This window comes from Paracoccidioides brasiliensis, assembly GCF_000150735.1.
Source record: "Paracoccidioides brasiliensis Pb18 unplaced genomic scaffold supercont2.7, whole genome shotgun sequence".
Classification (NCBI taxonomy): Eukaryota; Fungi; Ascomycota; class Eurotiomycetes; order Onygenales; family Ajellomycetaceae; genus Paracoccidioides; species Paracoccidioides brasiliensis.
Genome location: NW_011371364.1, coordinates 785,434 through 808,923, shown reverse-complemented (window position 1 = coordinate 808,923; position 23,490 = coordinate 785,434). Strand labels below are relative to the sequence as shown.

The window sequence follows — 23,490 nt, the reverse complement described above, 5'->3', positions numbered from 1 at the left end:
CATTTTTACCACTCAATTCGTCCCATGAAGCACAGAATAGGAAAGGGTTAGCAAAAAAAAAAAAAAAAAAAAAAAAAAAGGGTTGAGGACTTCTGGTCTTCTCTGACTTCATCGAAATCCCAACAAGGGGGATTGTCAGCCGGCATAGTCTATAGGCACGCGCCGCGAGATGTCAAGGCAAATTAGCACTCATATTCCAAATGGATGCAGAGGGAGGGGGACAGAAAATTAGGGGGAAATGGAGAGAACAAAAAGGTACTATAGATACAAATGTTAATCCAAAAATGCATTGCACTCTGCGTAGATAGTTACTCGTTTGTAGCGAGAATCTTAGCTTGGAGTTTCATAGATTATTTGTGTTTTGCTCAGACGTCGTAACTGGTTTGACAGAATACAAATCGCAATTTCAATCCCGCCCTTTAGCTAAATATATCTGTCAACCAGGTTTTCCCCCATAACTATCCGTAACCCCTGAATAAAATCCCAGAACAAGCTAATCGAGCTCTAGCCACCCCAAAAAACAGCGAAGTCGTGATTTATCAATTAGCACCAAAAAGAAACAAAAATCCACACGAAAATTTAATATGCCTGCTTGGATATGTGATTCCCCAGTCATGGTCATCGTTGGGTCGATGCAGCCTGTGTCGGAAAAGGCGTGCGGTCGTTCTCAGAAGACAGTTTTCTGCACATTGCCCTGGTTCTGTTGCTCCAAGGAAGATTTACGTGGCGATGGGGTTATCCGGCCGTTCTTGGAGAAAAATAAAACATTGAATTAGCTTCTAGGCTTTGCTGCTCTCTTTGGTAAAAAAAAACCAGGGTACAAATGGCAATGTATCGTCGATGAGAACGAGAAGAGACTGACAAAAAGGGTTTATCTATAGGCACGATATAATTACCATGCCGTTAAACCACATCTAACTACGCAGATACTGTACTCACCTGCTTCGCCCACCTCAAACCACAGCTATTGCACAAATCCCGATTCCCACTTGGGCCCCTCCTCCACTCCGGTGTGGTCTTCGTATGGCACTGTGAGCAGTCCTTTTCGGGCATCTCGACGTCCCTTTTCCGCTTCCGCCTCTTTTTCAAACTCGTCAGATACTGCAGTTCCTCGACAAGGACATTGTTGCGCCTTTTCAAGTGCTCCAGCTCAGTCTGCCAATTTGTGGTGCGGGTCGGGTTTAACTCTTCGAATATGTTACAAGATTCTCGTCTTTCTCGTGTTCTTTCTTGTGTGATTTCTGGGTTCGAAAGGAATGGACTCCATTTGTTATATCTGGTTGGCATATTGGATGAGTCGGGTTTAACAACGGGATGGATCATAGGTTGAGGTCCCGTGAGAGAGGAGCAGGGTGAGGGCCTCATATATTGATTCCCATAACCATGGCCAGCGACGTCAGGGCAGCGTGGTGGGCATATATCGGGTGAAATTAGTTGGTGCATCGTTATGCCGCTGCTCGTTTTTCTGCGTGTTTTCATCACAGAGGCCTTCGCCCGGTAGCCAATGGTTGGTCTCCGTAGCTTAAGCAATCGAATTTGTAATATCAGAAACGCAGGTTTCGATCCCTTGTCCGTCTTTTCACCAGGATATATTGTGCTCTGGACTTGCAATAAATGCCCTCGGCGATGCTGTAATCCATGGTTACAGGAGACTTGTTTTCCACTGCGCGCGACACCCAATGCATTCTCAAACTCCGCCAATGACTCACCGCTTAGAAGATTTTGGACGCTTTCTCCAACCAAGCCTTCAGCGCGCCTATCAAGAAAGGCACCCGCACTGGACGAGACGAAAAGCAAAATTCCAGATGTCGAAATCTTAGCCCATATTTCGCCCTCATTGATACCGCCATTCTCCATCACCTCGCCATGGGACATGGTGAAAACTGCCACCAGTTTCCCTAACAGAGCTACATGCTTCTGCTTTCGTGTCGACTCCAAGTAGACAGAGCCCAGACTTTCGAACCATGTGTACCCACTGGTTTTCCTGCGAATGCGATAGAGGAGGTTAACGGCTGAGCCGGGCTCGCAGTCCCTGAGTTCTCTTATAACGGTGACTATGTCGCTGGGATGGCATATCGAGGAGAGCATCGATCCAGCCAGCTCCTTAGGTTCGTATTCGAGAATCGCGGATGCTGAGGGAGTGACGTATAAAAATACACCACTTGTCGATATAACGTGGAATAGAAAATCAGGGCTTCCCAAAAATACCTTTCCCCAGTAGCTTCTAAAGTGAAAAGAGCTCTGGTTTCTGGTTTCATCGACATCTGTCGTATTGCTGCTCTTGCGATATTTGGAGGGGAAATACCCATTTTGATCTCGCCCGGTTGTGCCTCCTGGGTCGTATATATTGGGGGCAAGTTCTATTCTTCGGTAGTTAACGATATATGAGCCATCTAGGAGAAGTAGTAGTAGTTATGTTAGAAATCTTGAAGAAAAAGCGCAATGAAGAGGGATAGGTATAGCGTATTTTCTTAAAATACTAACCAAGGTTTCTTCCAGTAATCCCTTGAGGAGAATCCACGATATCAATCTGAAATCCAACGCTGAAATTATACTCATCTGAGAGCCACCGTATCGGAACCACGGTGAGCAGATTCAAAAACGGTTGTCCCCCTTTTCGATAATTCACTAAGCACTCCTGAACCTCAGATCTGGCATTTATCTTATATTTTAAGTGGCGCACCGCCTTGTCATAGGAGGCTCTGTGTTTCAATCCTGGTTCAATATTCCCCGTTGGCTCCTGAAGAAACCGACAGTCGCGCCCAAAAACTTCTTCATGTGAGTACCCGGTCAACCGGCGAAACGCATTAGAAGCATACACTATAGGAAAATCACCGGCAGTAATTCGGCATATGACGAATGCACACGACATGTCTATTATCCCGAGATTGATTCTAGGTCCTGCTCTCATCGTTATACAGTTCTACTAGCAAGCGTCGTTAGTAACGAATCAAGATGTCCAGTCTCAGGGGAATGAGTCTCAGGGGAATGAGTAAAACGACCTACTAAAACGTCTATCGCATTTAGATTCCCAATTTGGCTTTCGGCTGAGTATTGGTATGCACCGTTATCTGGGAAACCTATTGGGAGAATAGAAGACTCGTCTTTGCTTTTTGAATTTAATTCCCCGCCCGGATACATGACTGATTGTTTGGTGTTTCTGACAGAATTGTTAAAGTTATTTTCCATATTTGAATGCGACATCGAGTTCGGGTATTGGAATAATGACCCATCTGACTGGTTTAATTCAGAGAACTTGACGTCAGGCTGCAGGACTCTTCCTTGATACCCATGGGAATAATGTAACTGGGTCCCAGGGTCCCCTCCGGACCTTCTCAGAGATGGCCGTAGCATTTTTTGAGACCAGTACGGGACCCTGTTACGTTCAAGATTTCCATCCTTTCGCAATAGTCTCTGATGAGATGTCTCAGTCGACGATTTTTGACCACTCGAGCCATGATTCTTGGGTTTAATTACCAAGGTTTCATTCGCGGATAAAGTAGACCATCTCCAGAAGTCTAGAGATTCAGGAAACGAATGCGTTACTGGATCGGAATATCCCAACGAATTCCAATACGTCTCTAACGAGGTAAACGTAGCGGGTGCAGATACGGTGCTCACAGACGAGCAGAAACCCGGAGAACAATTGTAAAAAGCAATGGTCTCGGTTGGATTTAATCGGCCCAGAATATTAGCAGAAAGGTTGTAAGTATCTAGATGAACTGCCGGGTCGTCTGTACCAGAGTTACGTGGCGAAAAACAACCTAGTTGCATTGGAGCGAATCCGTCGTGTGGAAGAGATGCAGGAACTTGGAGTTCCAAACCCATGATCTGCGGCACATGGTAGTTTAAACGCTGTACAGATCCTCCTTCGTGTGGACTCTCATATCGGTCTTCAACAACCACTTCTTCCTCCTCTAGCGACTGAACAGTCGCATGGTTCCCATTCCTGGTCAAAGTAAAAATATTTGACCTCGAATGTTGCATAGAATCATCAGTGTATTTCTTGGATGAATTGGCCAGTTTCACCGAAGGATACCGGCCGGAATGAACTTCCTCACTCCGATCCATCGTGTCAGCAGCGTCGTCAAAAAGAATACTGAGAGATTCTGTCAAGGGTTGCAAGGGCATGACACAATCACTCTATCAGTAATAAACACGCCAGCAGCTGTTTCGAAAGCTAAGGTTGTCAAGGTCGCAAAAGTTGTTGAAACCAAACCCCGAAAATCCAACATGTGTTAGCTTAAACCCGACCAGAGAAAAGACAAGATACCTTAAATCCATTCGCTCTTCTCAACAAAAGTGCTGACATAAAATATCCAAAAAATTGAAAATAAAAAATCCAAGCGAGACGAAAATAATGGAATAGATAAACCATGGGGATATCAGAAGCGTGCAGACGGCAAATCCATGCAGAAGTGGGAATCCTGCAAATTTCGCAACAGGGAAAACTAGGTTAACTGTTAAGAGGAAAATGCGAAACGAGATGGAGAGGCCCTCGCGCAATATTGGAAATGTAGTTTCAAAGTAGCACCTAAGGTTTCCACCAGGAAAATCAGGGGAAAACCTAGAATGCATCCGTGGATTGACAGTCTGAACCCTCAAAGATATCAGATAGTGTCACAAATGGGAGCTTAGGAAATTATTGTGTTATGAGTTTCTCCGACACCAGGGTAACCGAGACCTAGTCCCAAGGGTGTGTAGTTGAATGGACCAGTTCGGGCACATGCAAGATATGTCAAAAGAAAAGAAACAACATCAAACGTTAACTGTCATGATGGCGTGTACTCCGTAAAAGATATGTAGATTGTGCCCTTACAGGCGATTGTGCCTTGGCTCTGAACCAATGATTGCTTCTGGCAGATGCAATCCCCTTCGATACCTCGCTCCATGAGCAGGTGAAAGTGGTAGGATGGATATGTATCTACTCGCAGAACTTCAAAAAATATAAAAATAAAAATAAAAAATAAAGGAGTAAAGTAGTTACTCCATGGGTAATAATTAGGGTTGGCTGTCTACGACAGGCGAGAAGCCACGTCGTGTACAATCCAAGGCCTCAATCATCCATGTTGCGCACAAGTTCAAAAGGAGCACCAGATGGTGGGAGTCGCACAATATGATCCAGATTGATCACCACGTCCTCCATTGACATACACACACATATACACTCACTCACACTCAATCATTCACACACCCAGGGAATAAATTAAAATGGGAGCACAGATTGACAGCAGAGGAAAAGAAAAAAAAATGATGGAAGAGAAAATGTGTACTCCTGTACAGGTCCCTAGGCGCTAGGAAGAGATACTAACTCGAATGATGAACTCAAGGCACCTGCAACCCTGGAAGAAGGCTCTCTGTCCAAAATCCAAAGGTTGGGGCTCTAATGCAGCAGATCAGCCCTTAGGTGCAAGTCGCAGTACCAACCAACTTTAGTTAACTGTACCATTTCAACTTCAGCCGAAAGCCTGGACGATGTAGGATATTGCATAAAGCTTGGCGACGCAAGCGTCATATCCACCGCAAATCAGATTCTATTATGATAGTCAGAGCATTCGCGGTTCAAGCATTTTTTGTTGGACACATGAGGAAGTTATTCCTTTGTGATTTAGAAGATGATAATCTCCGAAAAGGAAACCTCAAGGCATTTGGTATACAAGGGCATAGCTCTTCTCAGCAGATAGAGCTCCATGATCACGACCAACAGAAAGCGTACATATGGTCTGCCTCCGTAGCACCACTTCGCAGGAATGGACACAAAAGCTGACTTGTCGAGTCTTCCCGAGGAAGGGCGGCAAAGGTCCGAACCGAACCACAACAAAAGATTTTGGCCCCCGGACGTTGGCAAGCTGTGTCTTGCAGGCTACAGATGCAGAAAGTACGTAACAGAACACTCAAAGACACTTGTAGCGTTGACAAAGTTGGCGCCTGGCTGAGTAACTCGTCGAATCGTACCCATGAAGTGTGAACAACGCCGCAACCGAGCGAGATGAGATCGTCAGGTTCTTCCCAGTCCAGCTACTGTGATCTGCCTGAGGGGCTTGCTCAGTCTGGATAGCGGAGTCTGCAACTTGGAACTCAGCTGCCATCCAGCATTGTAAGTTCTGTTGCAAGGACGATATTCATTCAAGAAGCAAACAACTGTCCGACGTGCTGGGACCACGACCACGACCCACATATAAATGAAATCATAGCTGGTTTGAAGAGATCGTTGCAATTGGTTATCTCTTCGCAAAGAAGAATTTATAAATCAGACCCGCAATACTCGCAGCAAAGGTCTCCATTCGCTTTTCTTGTGATGTGCGGCGCGTCACTTGTCCGCTATTGAGCACGAAGCAAAACACCTGTGAAAAATCGGTTTGTTCAATTATAGGAATAAATAAAACAAAATAAATGGCAAGATGAGACGTATCTTCCTTGAGTAACAGCGCCCTTCATGGATTTTGACGTGTTTTCTTTCGTGGAGATGGATGAAGAATATCAAGGTCCCAACGACAGTTGGAGACGAAACGATGTGCGCGCGTCTTGGCATTGTTGACTCTCAACATTTGAACCAAAACCAAGGAAAATGAACAATTCATCTTTCTGTCTTCTCGGTTACATTCTGCCACACAGATGATAACGAAGAAATCAAGGAAGGACAGCGCTGTTTTGTCAACATCAACATGAAGTGCAGCAGAATCAAACGAAGAGATAATTAAATATAACTTAAACATACCCCAGGTTTTACGAGTGCGAACTCCCAACAATTGCTCTGAATATTCGCTGACAAAGTCCCCAGGAACGTATGTAGGATACATACCCCCGAATGCCACACTTCCCTATAATGGTGACAAATGCAAGAGGGCATCTGGAATCCCTCATGCAATGGTGCAACTGATCACCTGATGAGCACCTGCATGGGGCATGGGGGAAAGCTGGGGAAAAGAACTCTCTTGGATGATATTATCTCCTAAGTACTGATCCAGGAAACGATTGATGAGTGACCACCTTGGAGCCATCTCTCTTCATTCTTCAGGGGAAGGAGCGGGGATTAAGGAACGGCCTGCTCATAGCAACGGTTCATGTTTCGGGGGAGCGTTGGCAAAAAAAAAAGGGGTATGGTTGGGACAAATCTCTGTTCTAATAGTTTGTCTCTCCTGAAAACAAACCCATCCACCGGCAGCACTTCTCGGGACAATGCCATCCTGCCGGTAATCTACACACAAAGATATATCCCATCACGCCCGTCACTGCTGCCATAAACATGTACAGTACAATAGAATACGACCCGGACTGCCCCAATCCCAGCAGCTAGGGAAGAACGAGGGGAGCCGTCTCCCCTAATAGCTCTTTCGATAGAGCCTGGCTCAGGATGGGACAGGAATCTTCACATATGCAGCAATTCCATCCGTTCGGAAATACAATTTTATATGTTATGTCCTGCCATGAGAGTGTCGCTGACACAGTTCAACTTCCTTGCAAAAGAATTGCAAAAGAATTACCAAGGGGATTAAATCAAGTTCTGATACCCTCATGGCTAACTACCTAGATGAGGTAGAAAAGAAACTCGATGTCATGATTTCCACTCCGTATTTTAATCAATTTTCGTCAGGTCTGGTTTAATAAACTACCCTCATGGTTCAGAAGAACTTTGGGAACTATTTATCTGTTTTGGACGAAAAATATTAAAGACTAGATGGTCAGCTTTTGGAACCTTTTGATTATTTTCTCTTCTCTCTTGGTTTGCAGACACAAAATATATCGAGGTTGAATGATGCCTGAGGATGTGGGCTTTGCTTCACCCATCTGCAAAAGAGTTGCAGGAGTCTAACCTCAGAGGTCCTATTTGCACTCGTGAATAGGGGTATATATATATATATGCGTATCCCTCCCCCCCCCCCAAAAAAAAAAAAAAAAAAAAAGACGTCAAATATAAACAACAAGAGCAAGCCCATAACAAACGCCGGTAGTATTGCTGCTGTACATAACATATGCTCTAGAATATTCAAAAACCAACCAAAAATAACTCCATAAAAACACCCAGGCGAAATATGCGATCAACCAGCAATACGTGATGATGATGAAGAAGAAGTTGTATATTACACCCAAAAAGAGCGTGGGCGGGGAATGAGTGCCAGTTGAAGGGGAAGTGAAGGATATGGATATGTACATCCCGTATATCAGCGATCAATCTTCGCGTAGAGCGTCATCTTTGGAGGTTCTGCTGAAAATGCATGGAAGGCACCGCCATCGTTCTTGTTCTCTGGGGATTTCCCGACAGATTCGGGAAGACAGTTTGATTTACCCCGGAACGTCGTGTCGGAAACAGCTTCCCAGAGCTTTGTGATATCATTGAGCATGGGACGCGTTGTCCAGATACGGCAGCCAGCAGCTTCATAGACGAACTGGAGGGGAATCCGATCCTTATCCTTGGGGTCGATACCGTTGCGGAAATTGACACGAGCGCCCTCGCCATCGTCGACAGTTCGGGCCAGGATGTACTTCCCAACCCGGTAGATCTCTCCCAAATCAGTGCCTGCCCATTGACGCTTTTCCTGTGGAGTGGAATAGCTGTCAAATACTCTGGCCGCGGTGTAGTAGATTCGTTGGTAGGTAAGGACTTGTGTGCCTTTAACACCGCCGATAGCTTGCATAGGTCCAGTTTGGGGCCGTCCACCGACGACGATGGTTTTGACGCCAGCCTTCTGCATCAGATTGGCGAAGATGGCGCAGGTAGATCCGCAGGTGCCATCGGTAAGGAGGACTATGTCCTCTGCTTTGAAATACTCCTCGCGCATGTTCTTACGGTCGAGATAACCGCTTACTACGATTCCGCCAGACGACCTGATGCTCAATACTCTGTTGTTAAAGTCCCAGCGTCCCAGATTACTAAACTTGTAGTCTTTGCCAACGGTATCCGGGCCATAGTAATCATCCCAGCTGGAGAACTTTTTGTTGTCCATATTTAAATAGGAACCGGTGTCGTAAATGCCGTCCCTTTCATCACGGTCCTGCGGCGTTTCCTTCCCGTCGTTAAGCATATCGTGGACTTTGGTTCCGATTATGTCGAGCTGTTCATGGGCACGGATGTTGAACGCGTCGGCTGGCTCAACTTTTGGCAAGAGCTGGATATCACGTCAGTCAGCAAAATAGAGAACGTGGCGCTCCCCAAATCAATAATTCACATACCTGCTTGAACAGGTCGTAGCCGAGTAGGATTGTTCCACCTCCGTTGCGAGTAACGTCCACGATCAACTTCTTCTTGCCGGCTTTCTTGCATTCGGACAAGAAGGTGGTTACAGCATCCTGGAATTTAACGCTTCCCTGTGAACCTGTTCCCGTGAACGACGTGGCGGACAGAACAGCGGTATCACTGTAATCATCCTGGAGGAAGTAGCCCGCGACATCTCCACCCTGCATCTCAACGACTGGTTTAGGATAAAGGGGGCGCTTGTTCTTTTCGGCCCGGGGCGCCACTATGGGGGCAGCTTTCAGAATATAATCCCGCTTCATTTTCTTAAATCCCTTGCCAAGTTCAGAAGAGCAGAACTTGGCATAAAAGCTCTTGCCATCAACCACATCTGTGAATGGTGTGGTGAACGATGCCATGTTCTCATATTCCTTGACGGTGCCATTTTCAAACTTGAGGGCAACGGAGGCTCCAGTGTACACTCCCGATTGGGCGTAGAACCCACCAAGCACCCCATTTGTTTCGGCTGGGATACTCCAAAACAGCTCGTTGTAGAGAGCATCCGGGTCTTGGGTCGTGCCCCCGTATGACAGGCCCGTAAGCCATTCAACGACATTTTTGCCGTCAATTTCTTGAATCGGCGAAGGAGCAAAGTCGGGGTTCTTTGCTTGGAGGTCAACTGCAAGCTATTAGCATAATGCGTTCAATAGATGACGTCATTTTATGTAGGATAACTCACAGTAGGAATAGACTTTGGGTGGTTCATTTCCTTTCTCTGAGAAGGACACAAGTGGCCCCGCTTTTGAGCGGCGGAAATGGAAAACGCTGGCAGCGTCAAGCTTCAAGCTAAAGTGAGAATCATGTGTGGTTTTTGCCAGGGCCGACAGATCGCGCTGGAAATCGTATTCATTTGTATATTCCTCCCGAGAAACCTTCTTGCGGATGATTTCCAACCCGGCAACCAGGTCCGTTTTCGGCAGTAAATAGCCAGAAGGGGGATCCTTGAGGTAATCTATTGTGCTCTGCCATTTCCAAAATGAAATCAGGCCGTCTACTAATCGTAAAGCGTCGCCTCTATTGATGGGCACGGAAGTCAAACAAGCATGAGCGAGTTGCGCAGAGATGAGGAATGGACCTAATCAACCGCTTAAAAGAGTCAGAGATTGGTGAGCGACGGAGAGAGGTGTATATGAGATAATGGCGACCCACCATCTGGATCTTCACTGGATTGCTCTTTGTATGCATCGGCCACCAGTTTGCAAGGCTCGCTTTCTCTTTTTCCTAATGACTTTGCATCTGGGGAAGATTGCGCAAGTCCAGCTGAGGTAGCTGCTATTATTGCAAGAAAGGTGAGTATCCGTCCCAGGAGCCCCATGATTGGAATGAGGAAGGGCGCCGGAAGAACGAAGAGGAACCAAGATTGAAACACCCGCAACAGATGAAACAACGAAAGAATTAGGTACAAGAAAGCAAAATAATCTAGGAAAAGAGAAACTTTTTAATATGTAGAGGAAAGAAAACAAAAAGGCCACTCACTCCCCTAGACAACGAGAATGAAAAGATGATAAAGAGGGACGTGAGCAAAAGGAGACACCAGAGAAAGATAGCGGTTTTCGTCTCATATATCTCAAGATCTCAAAGGGCCTATGGAAAGAAGAGAAGGTAAAACGCATCAGCCCTAGAACTGCCACAGCCTTCATATTAGAGGGCATTAGGAATAGCTAGATGATCTAATTTCGGCCTTTTGTGGATCAGACGCCCACAAATACCAGCGCATAATTGGCCCATGGATTATTTTGCCGGTCCGCAGGAGGGAGAAGTCAAGCAACTAGTGCACAGGGACATTTAAACGAGGGGCTGAGAAAATAAAGACACCAAGAAAGCCGAAAATAATAATAATAATAATCATCATCATCATCAAAATGCGACGGTTTCCTGTGCCTTGGCCGGGTTGGGTTAGAGATTGATAGAGCTTGGCGAATCCGAAGCCGCTAGGACTATTTGCCGCATGGCTGGCTGGAGCATGGCTGTGGCTCCAGGGTGGAGGTGACATCGCGAAGAATGACCGCCTCGTGCAGTTGGACGCCATTTCGGCCACAAAAGTTGGAATAGAACAGCACAATTCGATGGTTTGAGCAGGGGCTCGTTTTTAGTGGAGAGGTTCGACCTGACCAAAAATAGCCAACCTAGACGCCAGCGCCCCCCAGGCTTTAGAGAAAGAGGGCCAACAGCCCTAGCTTGTTCCATGCAGAGCAGCGCAGCACGCAATGGGTGCCTAGGGACTCGTCTATTACGATTCCTCCAAAGAACGAAACTTGCGGATGAAGTTGAGATCTTGACGTTGTGCCTGTGTGGGTTTGCGGCTCTTCCGGGCCTTTTGGATCCGCGGTTTTGCACTCTGAAACTGGGGCTAGGCCGGGTCTGGGTTAGCGGTCCCTCTGTCCCTGGCCGATCGCAAAGGCTCAGTGAACACAATCCGTCAACAATTGGCCAACAAGCAAGTTGGCAGATGAGGAGAGCCATCCGCTGCTGCGTATGACGGCAAGTTGAGGGCCATCCAGTGATCCCAACGTGTCAAATTTTAGCAACAATGGCCGATGAATGGATGCCAGGCAAGTCTGGGAGCAATGTATCATCTAACCCGTAACAGCGTACGATGTCTATGGAGATATATTTTCTCTGTTTGATTTTCATATGCGACGCTCTGAATAATATCGATAGTCAGACCTCGTGTCGCATGCCATGGGCGGGCAGAAGAAACCAATCTGGCTCTGTTTGATCGTCGCCTCTTTGGGTAAAGGGTAAACAAACTTTACACGACTCTTGGAACACATTGGTTCGACGACCCCTCTTTTCAGGAGTAAAGGGTTTTTTTTTTTTTTTTTTTTTTTTTTTTTTTTGAAAAATGACCAAAAAAATTTTTAAAAAGTTAGTCCGATGGATACTCGGAGAGGCAAAGATGACCGACGGTCCATCCTCATTTCATTCTCCACACAATTCATCATTGCTTACGACGTGAAACAACGAAGCCCTTGTTGCTTGCTCCGGAGTCCCTTAGGTAGCGCGAGAATGGGTTTCTGTGCACCGAGGCCATAGTTATGTTCTTCATCACCTAGTTTGGCTATTATAAATGCTTCTTTTTTTAATTTCACAGCGTCGATTGTTGGCCTTCTAGTTAACGTCCACATGGATCGACATCCCCGGTCGTTTGGCACAGAGACGACTTCCAGCGCTATACCCATTATTCTGTTATATTCTTATTTCTCGATGCCTATTCTAATACGGAAGAATACCAAACAGAACTATCAACGGGGCCTCGGTGATATATTAGTCGATCGATGAGTCTCATCTATTTTTATATAACTACGCCAATGCGGCTTTATTCACTCTTCATGTTTCCTAGGCATGCATCGGGTATAGGGGCTACAGTTGAACGAGGTTCAAAAGATGAGCCCTACTGTCTTACAACCGTGATCAACTCGGGTCACTTTGTCTGAAGTAAACACAGGTCTCCTCCTACTCCGAACTAAATACTCGCACGTAGTTTTGCTACACCACACATATTATTAATACATCTCTATTCAACCTCGGGTTCAGATTGGGTTAGTCAAGGGCGAGGACCTGAAAGATGATAAAGCTTCTGGAGATGTGAGATGTGTGTGAGATATGTGTGTGTATGACTAGTTGTATGTGGTTGTAGTGAGGGTGTCCCATGGCTTAAAGAGCATCAACTACACTGAAGAATTTTATGGTAGAATTTTAAAACCACGTTCAACCGTCCGCCCATCCAGTATTTTCCTTTCTATGTCTGTCGTTCTTGACCGAACGATTACGGAATATAGGCTTTGCAGGGTCCCAAGACAACAGCCGCTGGTCTTTGCATCCCTCATACTCAGTTCGACAACGTTTGCCCCTGGTTGTTCCTGAGAGTCTACCACCTCATTTTGCCGATATGATGAGAACTCCAGACCGTATGAGTCGGTTCGTCAATGTTATGCAGAAATAGAGCGTCTTAGACAAACTGTCGCCTTTCCCAGCTAGCAGATTGAAATGATACAAGACCTGCACACAATATATATATAAACATATATACATACATATATAATATATATAAACGTGAAAAACATGATATTTAATCCAGCCAACAAAGCTCCAAACTGAAAGTATGGCAAACCGTTAGCCAATGTTTTTCTTTCCCAAGCGCCCACCCACCATCACCGGGCGCAAAGGACCAGGTGTCCTCAATTAAGGGCGGCGGCTACTGTTGCAACTTCGATGCCCTCTGGAAATTCGACGAGATATAGGCCCACCCCCGACACATGGCCCAAAGTCAAACTTCAAGAGAAGGGTTCTGCTGGAAAAGACACATCCGACCACTACAAGCTGCCCCCGTTGGACGATTTTATTTTCTATGCAAGATGGTCTCTCCAGAGGAAATCGTTGCGGACCCCAACTTGCTCCATTAAAGGCAGAGACGCTGCCTGCCAATTGCGCCTCATCGCCCAAAATATGGCAGGGAGGCAGCCTGGCGGTTGTCCACATCTCGACACTGGTCGACAGCTCTTCTCAAGCTGTGAGTGAGTGTGAGAGATGAGATAGGTTGTTGATCTGCAACTGAATAATGGTTGGCAGCGCGTAACATACATCCACTCCTGAATCACAGCCATCCACTTATTGTAGCTAGGTCCTCCGTAGTCTGTTCCTGTCAAGCGTTTTTGGACTATACACGCAGCTCCCAAACGGCGTTCAAACTAGTTAATCAATATTCAGAGATTCTTCTTAAATTAACTTCTCAAACGTTTCTGATAAAGAGTAAGTTCCGCCGTAGCTAATAATGAATAATAACAAGAGGTTTGCTCTTGTCGAGAACGGCTGACGTCAAAGCCACAGCCAAAGATCTAGGAGAGTCACTTCGTGTCAAACTACAACTGATTTTGTGGGATGGTTGGTTCTTCTATTCGGAGGAGCTAGCTAGGTTATTGCTATATTACATACAAGCGATCACATGTGGGCGGGGCGGTCGCTAGGGCAACGCCACCCAGGCGGGCGCCGCTACAGATTTAAAGAGATAAAACATATGGGTCATGTGAACTTCATTCGCTAGAGAACTCCCTAAATCCTTCTATGGACTGCGGACTGAGCGCGCAGCTTAGCCGCTGCCAATACGCATGTTTGATGAGATGCAAGCAACGGACGTCCATTTGTGTCTGCGAGTCTGTATTAATTAATACGTCTTGTTAGGAAGAGAAATTCCCACGAGCGAATGAAACAAGAAAAATAAACAAGTTTAATTTATATAGATGCCAGGTGATCACTATAGAGAAGAAAAATGGTATGGCAGAAAACAGAAACTTGGGTAATAAATGAGATGCGAGAGAGCGCGTGTGCGGATTCGGAAGTGATGATAGAGGAAATAAAACTAAGCAGCAGACAAAGAAAAAGGAACGCTCGAAATGCCGAAACCCAACACCTATACAATGCAGTAATGGGAATCGCAGAGATAGGGACAAGAGCAAGTAAATGGGGATATAATAGAGAAGGAGTCGGGAACTGGGGAACCGCGAAAACAGCCAATATTACACAATGAGGTTAGTGAAATTATTGTGATAATACAAATGGATATTCCAAGGGAAGATGCTAAGGAAATCTGGGGGAATCTGAGCGTCCGATTGCTAGACAAAGAGGAAGAAAAGAAAGGAAAGAAAGGAAAAGAGAGAAAGATAGAGAGAGAGGGGCAGAGGGGTGAATAAAATTAGAAACCATAGTTGTAAAAAGCAGAAATGACGGTTTGTTGCCCAAGAAGCTGTAGCTGCAGATGTCATCCAGGAATGTGGGAGGTGTGTAGTCCAGTTATTAATTGCTTCAAGTGGCATCAGTCGTTAGCATCAAAAGATATAAATATCACAACTAAGGGAAATAGGTAGGAAACTCACTATATTTCCAAAGGAGATATCTGGTCCAACGTGTATAGCCAGTTTCCTCCTTGTTCTTCTCGCTCCAACCTATATACGCCACGATCAGAAAGTTAGTTTGCCACGTTTTGCCCAAAATCTGCAATGCGCTCGCTGTTTTGGGATCCTCAAGAAATGCTACTAACCATTCGTACGGCCAAACTATAAGGTGACCTTGGACCGAATTCATCAACTCCTCCGCTTCAGCTTTCGATATAATATCATCAGAAGCGTGAAACTCTCGTCGCGAACTGCGGGTGGTGGCCCTGCGTCTCCGCCTCTGGGGCTGTGTGGCATTTGGTTGCAGGCTCCCATCAGCAGGTTTCTGTGGACTTTTCTCCGTTTCGGGGATCGATTGAACAGTGCCGTCGACGTTATAGCTGGAATTCGTCGACTTCGTCTCCGTGGCCTTCAAGGGATCCTTTTCTCCCATGGATATACCGGTTTCCTGCTGGGACAGTTCCAGCTGTTCCCTCTCTATTTGCGCCTTATTTGCTTCTGACGCCCAATGTTTCAACTCTGCTTGCGCAGCAGCTTCGTTGCTCACCGTACCAGTGATTTTCTCCTTTAAGCCATCTCCCACCTTGCCAAGGGTACTACCGGCCACGCCGCTGTTGCCAGGTGGGCCACTTTGTGCGGTAGCCTCTGGATGAGTTTTGACATTCTTGTAATATTGGCTGTTCTGCATATCAGCAAAACGTTCCGCATAGGCCGTATATTCTTTATATTCTTTCCATGTCTTAACCTCGTTGTCAGGCATGCAGCGAAATACGCTTCGATACAGTTTCGTGTTGTTCTCTGCTATTGTTTGCCAGATATCCAAATAAAACGTATCGCTTAGAGGATCCCTCATGCAGTCCTTGTCAACAATGGGGCGATTGATGTCAGATGATAGTGGATGGGTATCTCCGGAATAATCTTGGGCATCATGCTGTGAGTGATGATCAACGGTGGTAGGAAGGTCGTTAGGCGCCGGCTGAGTAGTTGGCCTGGAACTAGAGACACTTCGGCCGAAGCTGTTTGCTGTGGGTGGAGGGACTTCTTCGTTTTTGTCTTGTTCTCCTCCAATTTGAGATGGAGACACCTTGCGCAGTTTAGATTTGCCCCTTCCCGGTTTCCCATCTACAGACGAACCTTGAGCGAGGACTTCCACGCGATCGCCCACCATGAAAGAATCACGGCCATCGCCCTGTCCAGCCTCCTGAATGAGTTTCATCTGGTCAACTCCAAGGCCTTCCAAATCCTTTTTATGATCTTCATTCCTCATTATTCTCGAGTCCTCAGTGAGCTTTTTGTTGGACTTGAGGTTGGGATTGTTAGCCTGTTCCCAATCAACATCATGGTTGAAACTGTGCAGTTCCTCCGACCTGGCGAGGAATTCGTCTTGGATCCGGTGTCTTCGCTCCAAAAGTTCCCTCTCGTCTCGTTTTTCGGTCGCTTCATCATAACCATGATCCAGCATCTCGTCACTGTAGTTATGGGGGATGTTCGGTTCGGCCTGCCCATTCGACTTGGCCATTTCGTTGTCGAGCTCTACCGCTTGCTCCATAATTTCGTCAACGTCGATACCGATGTGTTCTCTCATCAGCCGCATACGAAGTGTGTGAGAAAAGCGGCCAACAAGGTACGGCTTCCCGCCCATCGTAGACCATAATAGATCTGTATCACGAACGATTGCAGCGCACTCGGAGTCTCTCGACCCAAGCATAGAACGTTCGTTTATATTTGCGGAGCCGATTATAGCGACTCGATCATCAACAACCATACACTTGGCGTGGATGTACAACTGCTCCGTGACTAGAAGTTTCCGAGGGCCAATTTTCCCCCATGACCTTAGACTGAAGAATTGGATGTAGTCCTCAGGTTCGATACCAGCGGCTCGAAGCCGTCCGAATATGGATGTCTCTCCGCGACAGATGCTCCGATATTGACATTGCATGATCAAACGAACACTAGTGCCCCCTTCCGTATCAACCTGGTTTTGGAAGCCGGGCATAAGGGGTATCAATATCACAGCCCGCCAATCCTCATCGTTTCTTGCAGCTCGGATTATCCGCTCTACGAGGGCATCTCCAATCCGATTTTCAATTTTCTTCCCTTCTATTTCACAGCTAGTCACGAAAAACTGGTTTTCGATATAGACGAAATGATCAGATAGCTCAATCGTCTTGAGATATGCGTTCATGATACTGTGTTCAGTCACGTCAGACGTTCCAGTTGACCATGTGCTGCTCGACCGCAAGATCTGAACTTCGCAAGTGCCATCGAGCCCAAGTGATTCCAAGTCTGCAGGATTAAAGTCAGGTGGGGGGAGTAAGAATGGGGTTGGCCGTGTAGGTTTTCTTTGTCGTAGGATGTAATTCCACCGCTGAACAAAGTGCCTGGTGAGATCACGGGCTGGTTGTCCTACTATATGCATGGAAATATCATGCCATGGCATTCTAGGAACAACCTCACGGTCATACATCTCTTCATACGGTTTATCGAGATCGTAGAAATCCTGAATTCTCGGGTTTGAATAATCTTTCCCTGGCCAGAGTTGACAATGATCCGCATCCTTGGGAACATCAGTGAGCTCAAACCCTGTTAATTTATCATCTGTAACGAGATGCTGTGGGGTATCCCATCTTCCAAAGCAGAGATCAATGCCTCCGATAAATGCAAGGGTATGGTCAACAAGACACAATTTCTCGTGGTGGGCCCAGAAAAACGTGTTTTGTCTAAATTGATTTGGAGATCTTTGCACGAAGATATTTGGATGTAGATCCAGCAACGAAAATTTCGAGTACTCCGAGTCGATCGGGATAGCAGAGTTGATATTTCGATACATGATCACAAAAACTTTGACACCCTCCTGCGCTTTCCTTTGAAGGAGTCGGTCCAGTCTCCATTTCTGGCTGATAGCTGCTGGTCGTCGCATGTAGAGTTCGGGACTCAACCACCAGTCATGAATATAGATGACATCCTTAGCCTGGTTTATGGCTCTAGATACAACCCACATATAGTCACGTCCATCAACTAGCCATTGAGCAAAACATTTCTGACGTACAGGGGCGAAGCTATCGAATCGGTTAGGTTTAGACCAAGGCGTGTTGTCCACCATAAATCGAATTGAATCCTCAAACTGATGTAGCTGACGCTCATTTCGAGCTAGCAGTCTCAGCTTACGTTCAGAGTTCTGAAGCTTTAGAGTATGGTGCTGCGGATGCGCCGCCGACTCTTTTGCGGATTGGGCCAACTGTTTCGGTTTTTGGTCACGTAGCCGTACCTTCTGGGGTTGAATTTGGAAGAAAGGGTCTACCAAAAACACATCGTAAATGTTCATTCCTTCAGGCGAATCAACACAAACGACGTAGCTATGACGGACTAAAAACCACTTTGGCGAATGACGCGATTTAATCATGGATGGGTTCAAAGCTCTGCGGAAGTCGAGCCCTTTAGATGACTGAATTACCAGGAACCCTTCCTTGCCATGGTAACTCCCTTCTGCTGCCAGCCGGACGCCTAATGCTGAAAGTTCCAAAAACTTGCAAAGACGGTTGCTGTCAGGGCGGAAGATAAGAAATCGAATCATTTGCTGGAGATATATCTCGAGCTTTTTCCGTTGCCGTTCGGGATACGATTCCCTTTTAACTGCTCCACCTCCAATGGACGCTGGGCGCACGACACCCGGTTCCAAAGCCCCTGAAGCACCACTTTCTGCTGGGGCAGTCAAGCTTGACCGCCTCCGGGAAATACCGAATGATGAGCGGCGTTTCTTTTTCTTGTTTGCTCTTTCGTTGCCGCTGGTACCTTCAGCTGCAGTTTCATCGCCTACGTCATCAGCCTCCTCTTCTCCTTCGCTCTCCAAGTCTCGAACACCCCGGAGATAAGGGAAGGCACTTCTTGGGAAATGGGGAAGTGGATGTGTTGTGTCATGGGCCTTGAGCTGGATATACCTCTGGGTCCCGATCTGGAGTTTATATTTTATGTGGAGGTTCGCGAAATCCCTAAGGGTTCTGTGGATTACCCACTTCATTCGGGTCATTCCGCTGCCATACTCAAGTTCTATTCGAAAGACCAAATGACGATCATTAGAGTGGGGGTCGAACTTGCTGTCGGTGATATGAACCTTCAGTTGCTCAAGGAGGATAGGAATGCGTCTGCTTCCATGCTCGTCCCTTTGGAACATACTCGCCAGCAAAAGAGCAGCAGGAATTCCGGAAGCAAGTTCAGCCAATAACTCCGCAGACTTTACGTGATCCACAGTGGTTTCAACTTTCTTGCGCTGACCGATCATTTTCAACCCAGCTTTGATCTGTCGCCATTTCTGGGCACTGAGGCTGGTGCCACGTTCTCCCTTGTGTCTTCTCCAAGTCGCAGCAATGCCATCAGGATTATCTGATTGGCCGCCAAACCCTGCTAACCGTCGAAAATTGCTATGTCTTTTCTCGTCTTGAGAACCTCGGCCTTCTGGTCGACTTGGGCCACTGTAGCTCAAACCGCGAGCGCTCTGCAGCCATCCATTTCGTCTCCTCCACATATTATCGCGTTTCAACCTTTCTCGTCCTTCATCTTCGGAAAACCCCTCGCGGACCTGAGGAGGAACGGCATTTGTATCGGCCCTCCGAGAAAAATGGCCCCCACGAAAGCTGTCACCGGGGGTGAAGGAACCCCTGGACGGGAACTGTGGTCGAATACTTGATTTGGGAGTGCTGGGAGCGGTACGAGATCCTGTAGCAGGGGGTCTTCTGATTTTTCTCTTCTTTTTCCTGATACCGGCTGCTTGTTCCCCAGAGCTAGATTCAGCATCAGCATCCATTTCACTTCCTTCCTCCTCAAGTGTATTGGGGAAACGGAAATCCCCTCTTTCAGACCTCGGACTAGCGGTGCCGCCTAATGGCCTGGGTTCCATTGGCTCGTCTCCGATTGTCATGCCACTTGCAGTACGATTATGCGTCGGGAAGGAAGGAGAAGCAGCAAATGCCTTTAACTTGGAGAAGAGGGATGAGTGCAACCGACGGTCCTTTGACAAAAGATCGCCATCTTCTGGGCCTATCGAGGACGCTTGGGAATGCGGTACCCCTTCGCCTTCCCCTTGCTCCTCCCCTTCACCTTCATTACCGGAAGCTGTTCTGGCAAACTGTACGCTTCGGCGTCCCTGCGGAGTTGAGAACCCTGGCGCCTTCTTCTGCTTTGTTTTAGAAGATCTGCCCGACGGGTTCCTCGACGGGACAGATGAGGGCTTAGGCTGAGTGACAGCATCTCCTTGGCGATCAGGAATGTCACTTTCGGCAGCATTTTCGATATTACGTTCAGAAGGTGTTGACCGGGAAGGCTCGAATGCTGGTCCCAAAACCACAGGTTTCCTGCGAATAACATGTGCACCGTTTGATCCATTCAGATCGCTCCTCGTAGGGGCGCTGGAGCTCGATTCTCGCAGTTCATCATTTGGGGGTTGAGGCAAGTTAACGACTTTCGGGGAAGAGCCATCGGGGACAGTCAGTTTTAAATTTTCAGGAATATTTGATCGTCGTGGAGATGAAGTTCGCGGAGGTTCTTCAGACATTGACGGGGTTGAGCTTTCTCCCATTATGGCGAACCCTTCTGCAATAAAACACAATGGTCAATGTCAGGGGGTTGCTCTAAAGGAACGGAAATCATGTACGGAGAACTCCAGGGCGAGAAAGGGAGAAATAAAGGAGCCACGTACTAGCGGAGTGGGAAACACGGGAAGGAATAAGGACAGCTTGGCTTATAAGACTGTCATTATGCTCTGAGATGGAAAAGCTCAAAATCTGGCAGAAGAATCTCCAGTGACAGAGAGCTGTTTCGGGGGTTTGGTTCAGACGCGGTGAAATGTTTCCTCAAGAGTTTCCAAGGTTGGGATAAATCTGGAGAGGCTGAACACCCCCCTGTGGATACGGGGGAGGCTTAACCTGCTTAGCTAAGGCACGCTCTTTGGCTAACTAACCAAGCTCGACTGGCTATTCGCTACCTGGCAAAAAGGCCCGCAGCAGTCAAAGATACACTGGACATAGGGCTCACCTAACATCCCGACCATAAATAACTACATAACTAGTTAATTGGTCAACTCATAGTTAAACAGTGAAAATATGGACGGGGGGAGCTGCTGGAGGAAGGGAGTGGAAATAGGTCATTGCGCAGCTCGATCACTATTTCAGATGGAATGAGCCAATTATTACAACGCACTCTCTGCCCTAGATCGACGCTTGTTCCCATGGAACCGTAAATACGTAAATACAATTAACTTGCGCGGTATGTTGTATTTTCACCGTATGCCAACCTTATTTGTGTATTTAAAATGGTCTCGTGACCTCCTGCGAACCTCGGACTTTCAAACAACCACGGAAGTTCGAGTCTTGCCGAGAAAAGAAAATACAACTGCGGCAGACTGGGGTGTATTTTTATTTACTTTTAATATAAAACACAAGATATCTCGAGGTGAGAATGCCTTTTTTTTTTTTTTCCTCGTGGTGGATATGGATGATTATGATCATCCTTATCATACTCTGATTAACAGTTTTGTTCATCTAGAACCCTCCATATCAAGAGAACTTTTTAAAACACTCTGCGTCCTTTCTTCTTTATCGTAGAGGTCGAACTTAGGTAGAACCGTGCTCAATTGACTCCCAACAGCCTCAAATATGGCATCACCAATTGATCCCCTGGTGAAGACGTATCCCATGCCTGCCCCGAAAGTGTCCAAAAAGGTCTTCCCCATCTCCAGCATTCTTTGCGATGTCTATGGCCTGGACGAACTACCCCCACAGGCAACGGAGGTCTCCTGTCTCTACCTCCTGCATCCACGGCTAAGTACCGCAGACCGCATGGAGGGAATCGCCGGGTTTGCCATTACGGATTGGAACGATCGACTACGTGCGGGCCGGGTGCCTTCCAATCAGAAGAATAAGGGGTTGATTGCCGTTGCCTTTGACCAGCGGAACCATGGCTCCAGGCTTGTCGATAAGCTATCGAATGAGGCGTGGAGACAGGGGAATCCTAGACACGCGCAGGATATGTTTGCTACATTTCGTAAGGCTCTCTTTCTTCCATCCCAGCAGTTCAATTGATTTTGTTCTTTGCGTGTGGGAATCTACACAAGAGTTAAAAACCAGACTGAGATGCCATATGCGCCTCGCTGCTCTCCCCGGGGTCTCCACAATTTGACCTTTTTCTCAACCAGACCCACTAACACAGAGAAACACAGAGGGAACCGCCCGGGATGTCTCTCTCCTTATAGATTTTATGGGCGCGTACGTCTTCCCCGATTCCTCACGGAAAATCACCACAAACCTCGCCCTAGGCGTCTCCCTAGGCGGCCACGCAACATGGAGCTGCCTCCTGCACGAGCCCCGCATCACCAGCGCCGTCATCATAATCGGCTGCCCGGATTACATGAATCTAATGACTGAACGTGCCAAACTCTCCAAGCTCTCCACCTGGAAAGACTCCACGCCGCCAGGTTCGCAATTCCTCGGCTCGGGCTCCTTCCCTCAAGCGCTTATTGATGCAATTAGGAGATACGACCCGGCCGGATTGTTCCTAGGCCATGTGAGCCAGCCCTCCGCCGCCGGGATCCTGCGTAGTGGCACCCTTCCTGAACCCACGAAGGCAGAAAAGAGAGTCCTCCGCCCGCTCTTGAAGAGATGTCTGCAAGGGAAAAGAATCCTGCTGATATCTGGGGGGAAGGATAAGTTGGTGCCGTATGCAAGGGGGGAGCCGTTCCTGACATGGTTGAAAAAGGCGATCTCGCCGGGTGGCTGGTTCGCAGATGGCGCTGTGACGTTGGAAGATCTGCTTGATGAGGAGGCGGGGCATGAGGTTACGCCGGTGATGATCGAGCAGTCGATTCGGTTTATTGGGGACAGTCTGGCGGCAGGTCAGGAGAATACACACCCTAAGGTTCGCACTTCGAAGATCTAGGGGATGTGTGTTAGAGCCAGGGGAGTTGAATATTTGCTTGCCTCGTTTTTCAGTGTGCGATATATATACATTGGTCTTAGCATGGGTGTTGTTGGCATTCGGAGAAGTCCCTGTGTACAACCTGTAAATAAGGCAGCAGGGCACTGTCCACGGAAATATGGACAGGGTAGAACCTTGATAGATAATTAGATTGGGAAATTTCTTAATTAGAAATCAGGCGAATATTCAGCCGTCTCCACTATCGCTTGAACCAACTTCCTTCAGCATAGCGTAGGCAAAGACGCAAGATAGAACTTCAAGGCAATGTATTTGAGATCGTTAATAAAAGAGGAGTAAAAGGAAAAAGAGGTTTGTTTAAGGTTTGCAGATGCAACATGATGGAACGAACCCCCAATGCTCCAGCCCAGTACATTCCGACACTGGCATGTAGCAAATAAAAGA

At 47.0% G+C, this 23,490-nt stretch overlaps 4 protein-coding genes across 4 annotated transcripts; 1 reads left to right on the top strand and 3 right to left on the bottom strand.

The window, feature by feature from the left end:
• Positions 1–918: 918 nt before the first annotated feature.
• PADG_05945 (uncharacterized protein) lies at positions 919–4,131 on the bottom strand (the record flags this gene model as incomplete). The annotated part of the gene is made up of 3 exons (XM_010762968.1): positions 919–2,393; positions 2,485–2,923; positions 3,007–4,131. 3 exons carry the CDS (start codon positions 4,129–4,131, stop codon positions 919–921), a joined length of 3,039 nt encoding a protein of 1,012 aa, XP_010761270.1.
• Positions 4,132–8,162: 4,031 nt separating this feature from the next.
• Positions 8,163–10,547, bottom strand: PADG_05943 (uncharacterized protein; the record flags this gene model as incomplete). Its single annotated transcript, XM_010763185.1, has 4 exons — positions 8,163–9,107; positions 9,172–9,851; positions 9,912–10,307; positions 10,382–10,547. The coding sequence occupies 4 exons, from the start codon at positions 10,545–10,547 to the stop codon at positions 8,163–8,165; spliced, it is 2,187 nt and encodes a 728-aa protein (XP_010761487.1).
• A 4,532-nt stretch (positions 10,548–15,079) lies between these two features.
• On the bottom strand, positions 15,080–20,695 carry PADG_05941 (uncharacterized protein; the record flags this gene model as incomplete). The annotated part of the gene is made up of 1 exon (XM_010762967.1): positions 15,080–20,695. The coding sequence occupies one exon, from the start codon at positions 20,693–20,695 to the stop codon at positions 15,080–15,082; it is 5,616 nt and encodes a 1,871-aa protein (XP_010761269.1).
• A 1,075-nt stretch (positions 20,696–21,770) lies between these two features.
• Positions 21,771–23,049, top strand: PADG_05940 (uncharacterized protein; the record flags this gene model as incomplete). Its single annotated transcript, XM_010763184.1, has 2 exons — positions 21,771–22,158; positions 22,334–23,049. The coding sequence occupies 2 exons, from the start codon at positions 21,771–21,773 to the stop codon at positions 23,047–23,049; spliced, it is 1,104 nt and encodes a 367-aa protein (XP_010761486.1).
• Between the last annotated feature and the right edge of the window lie 441 nt (positions 23,050–23,490).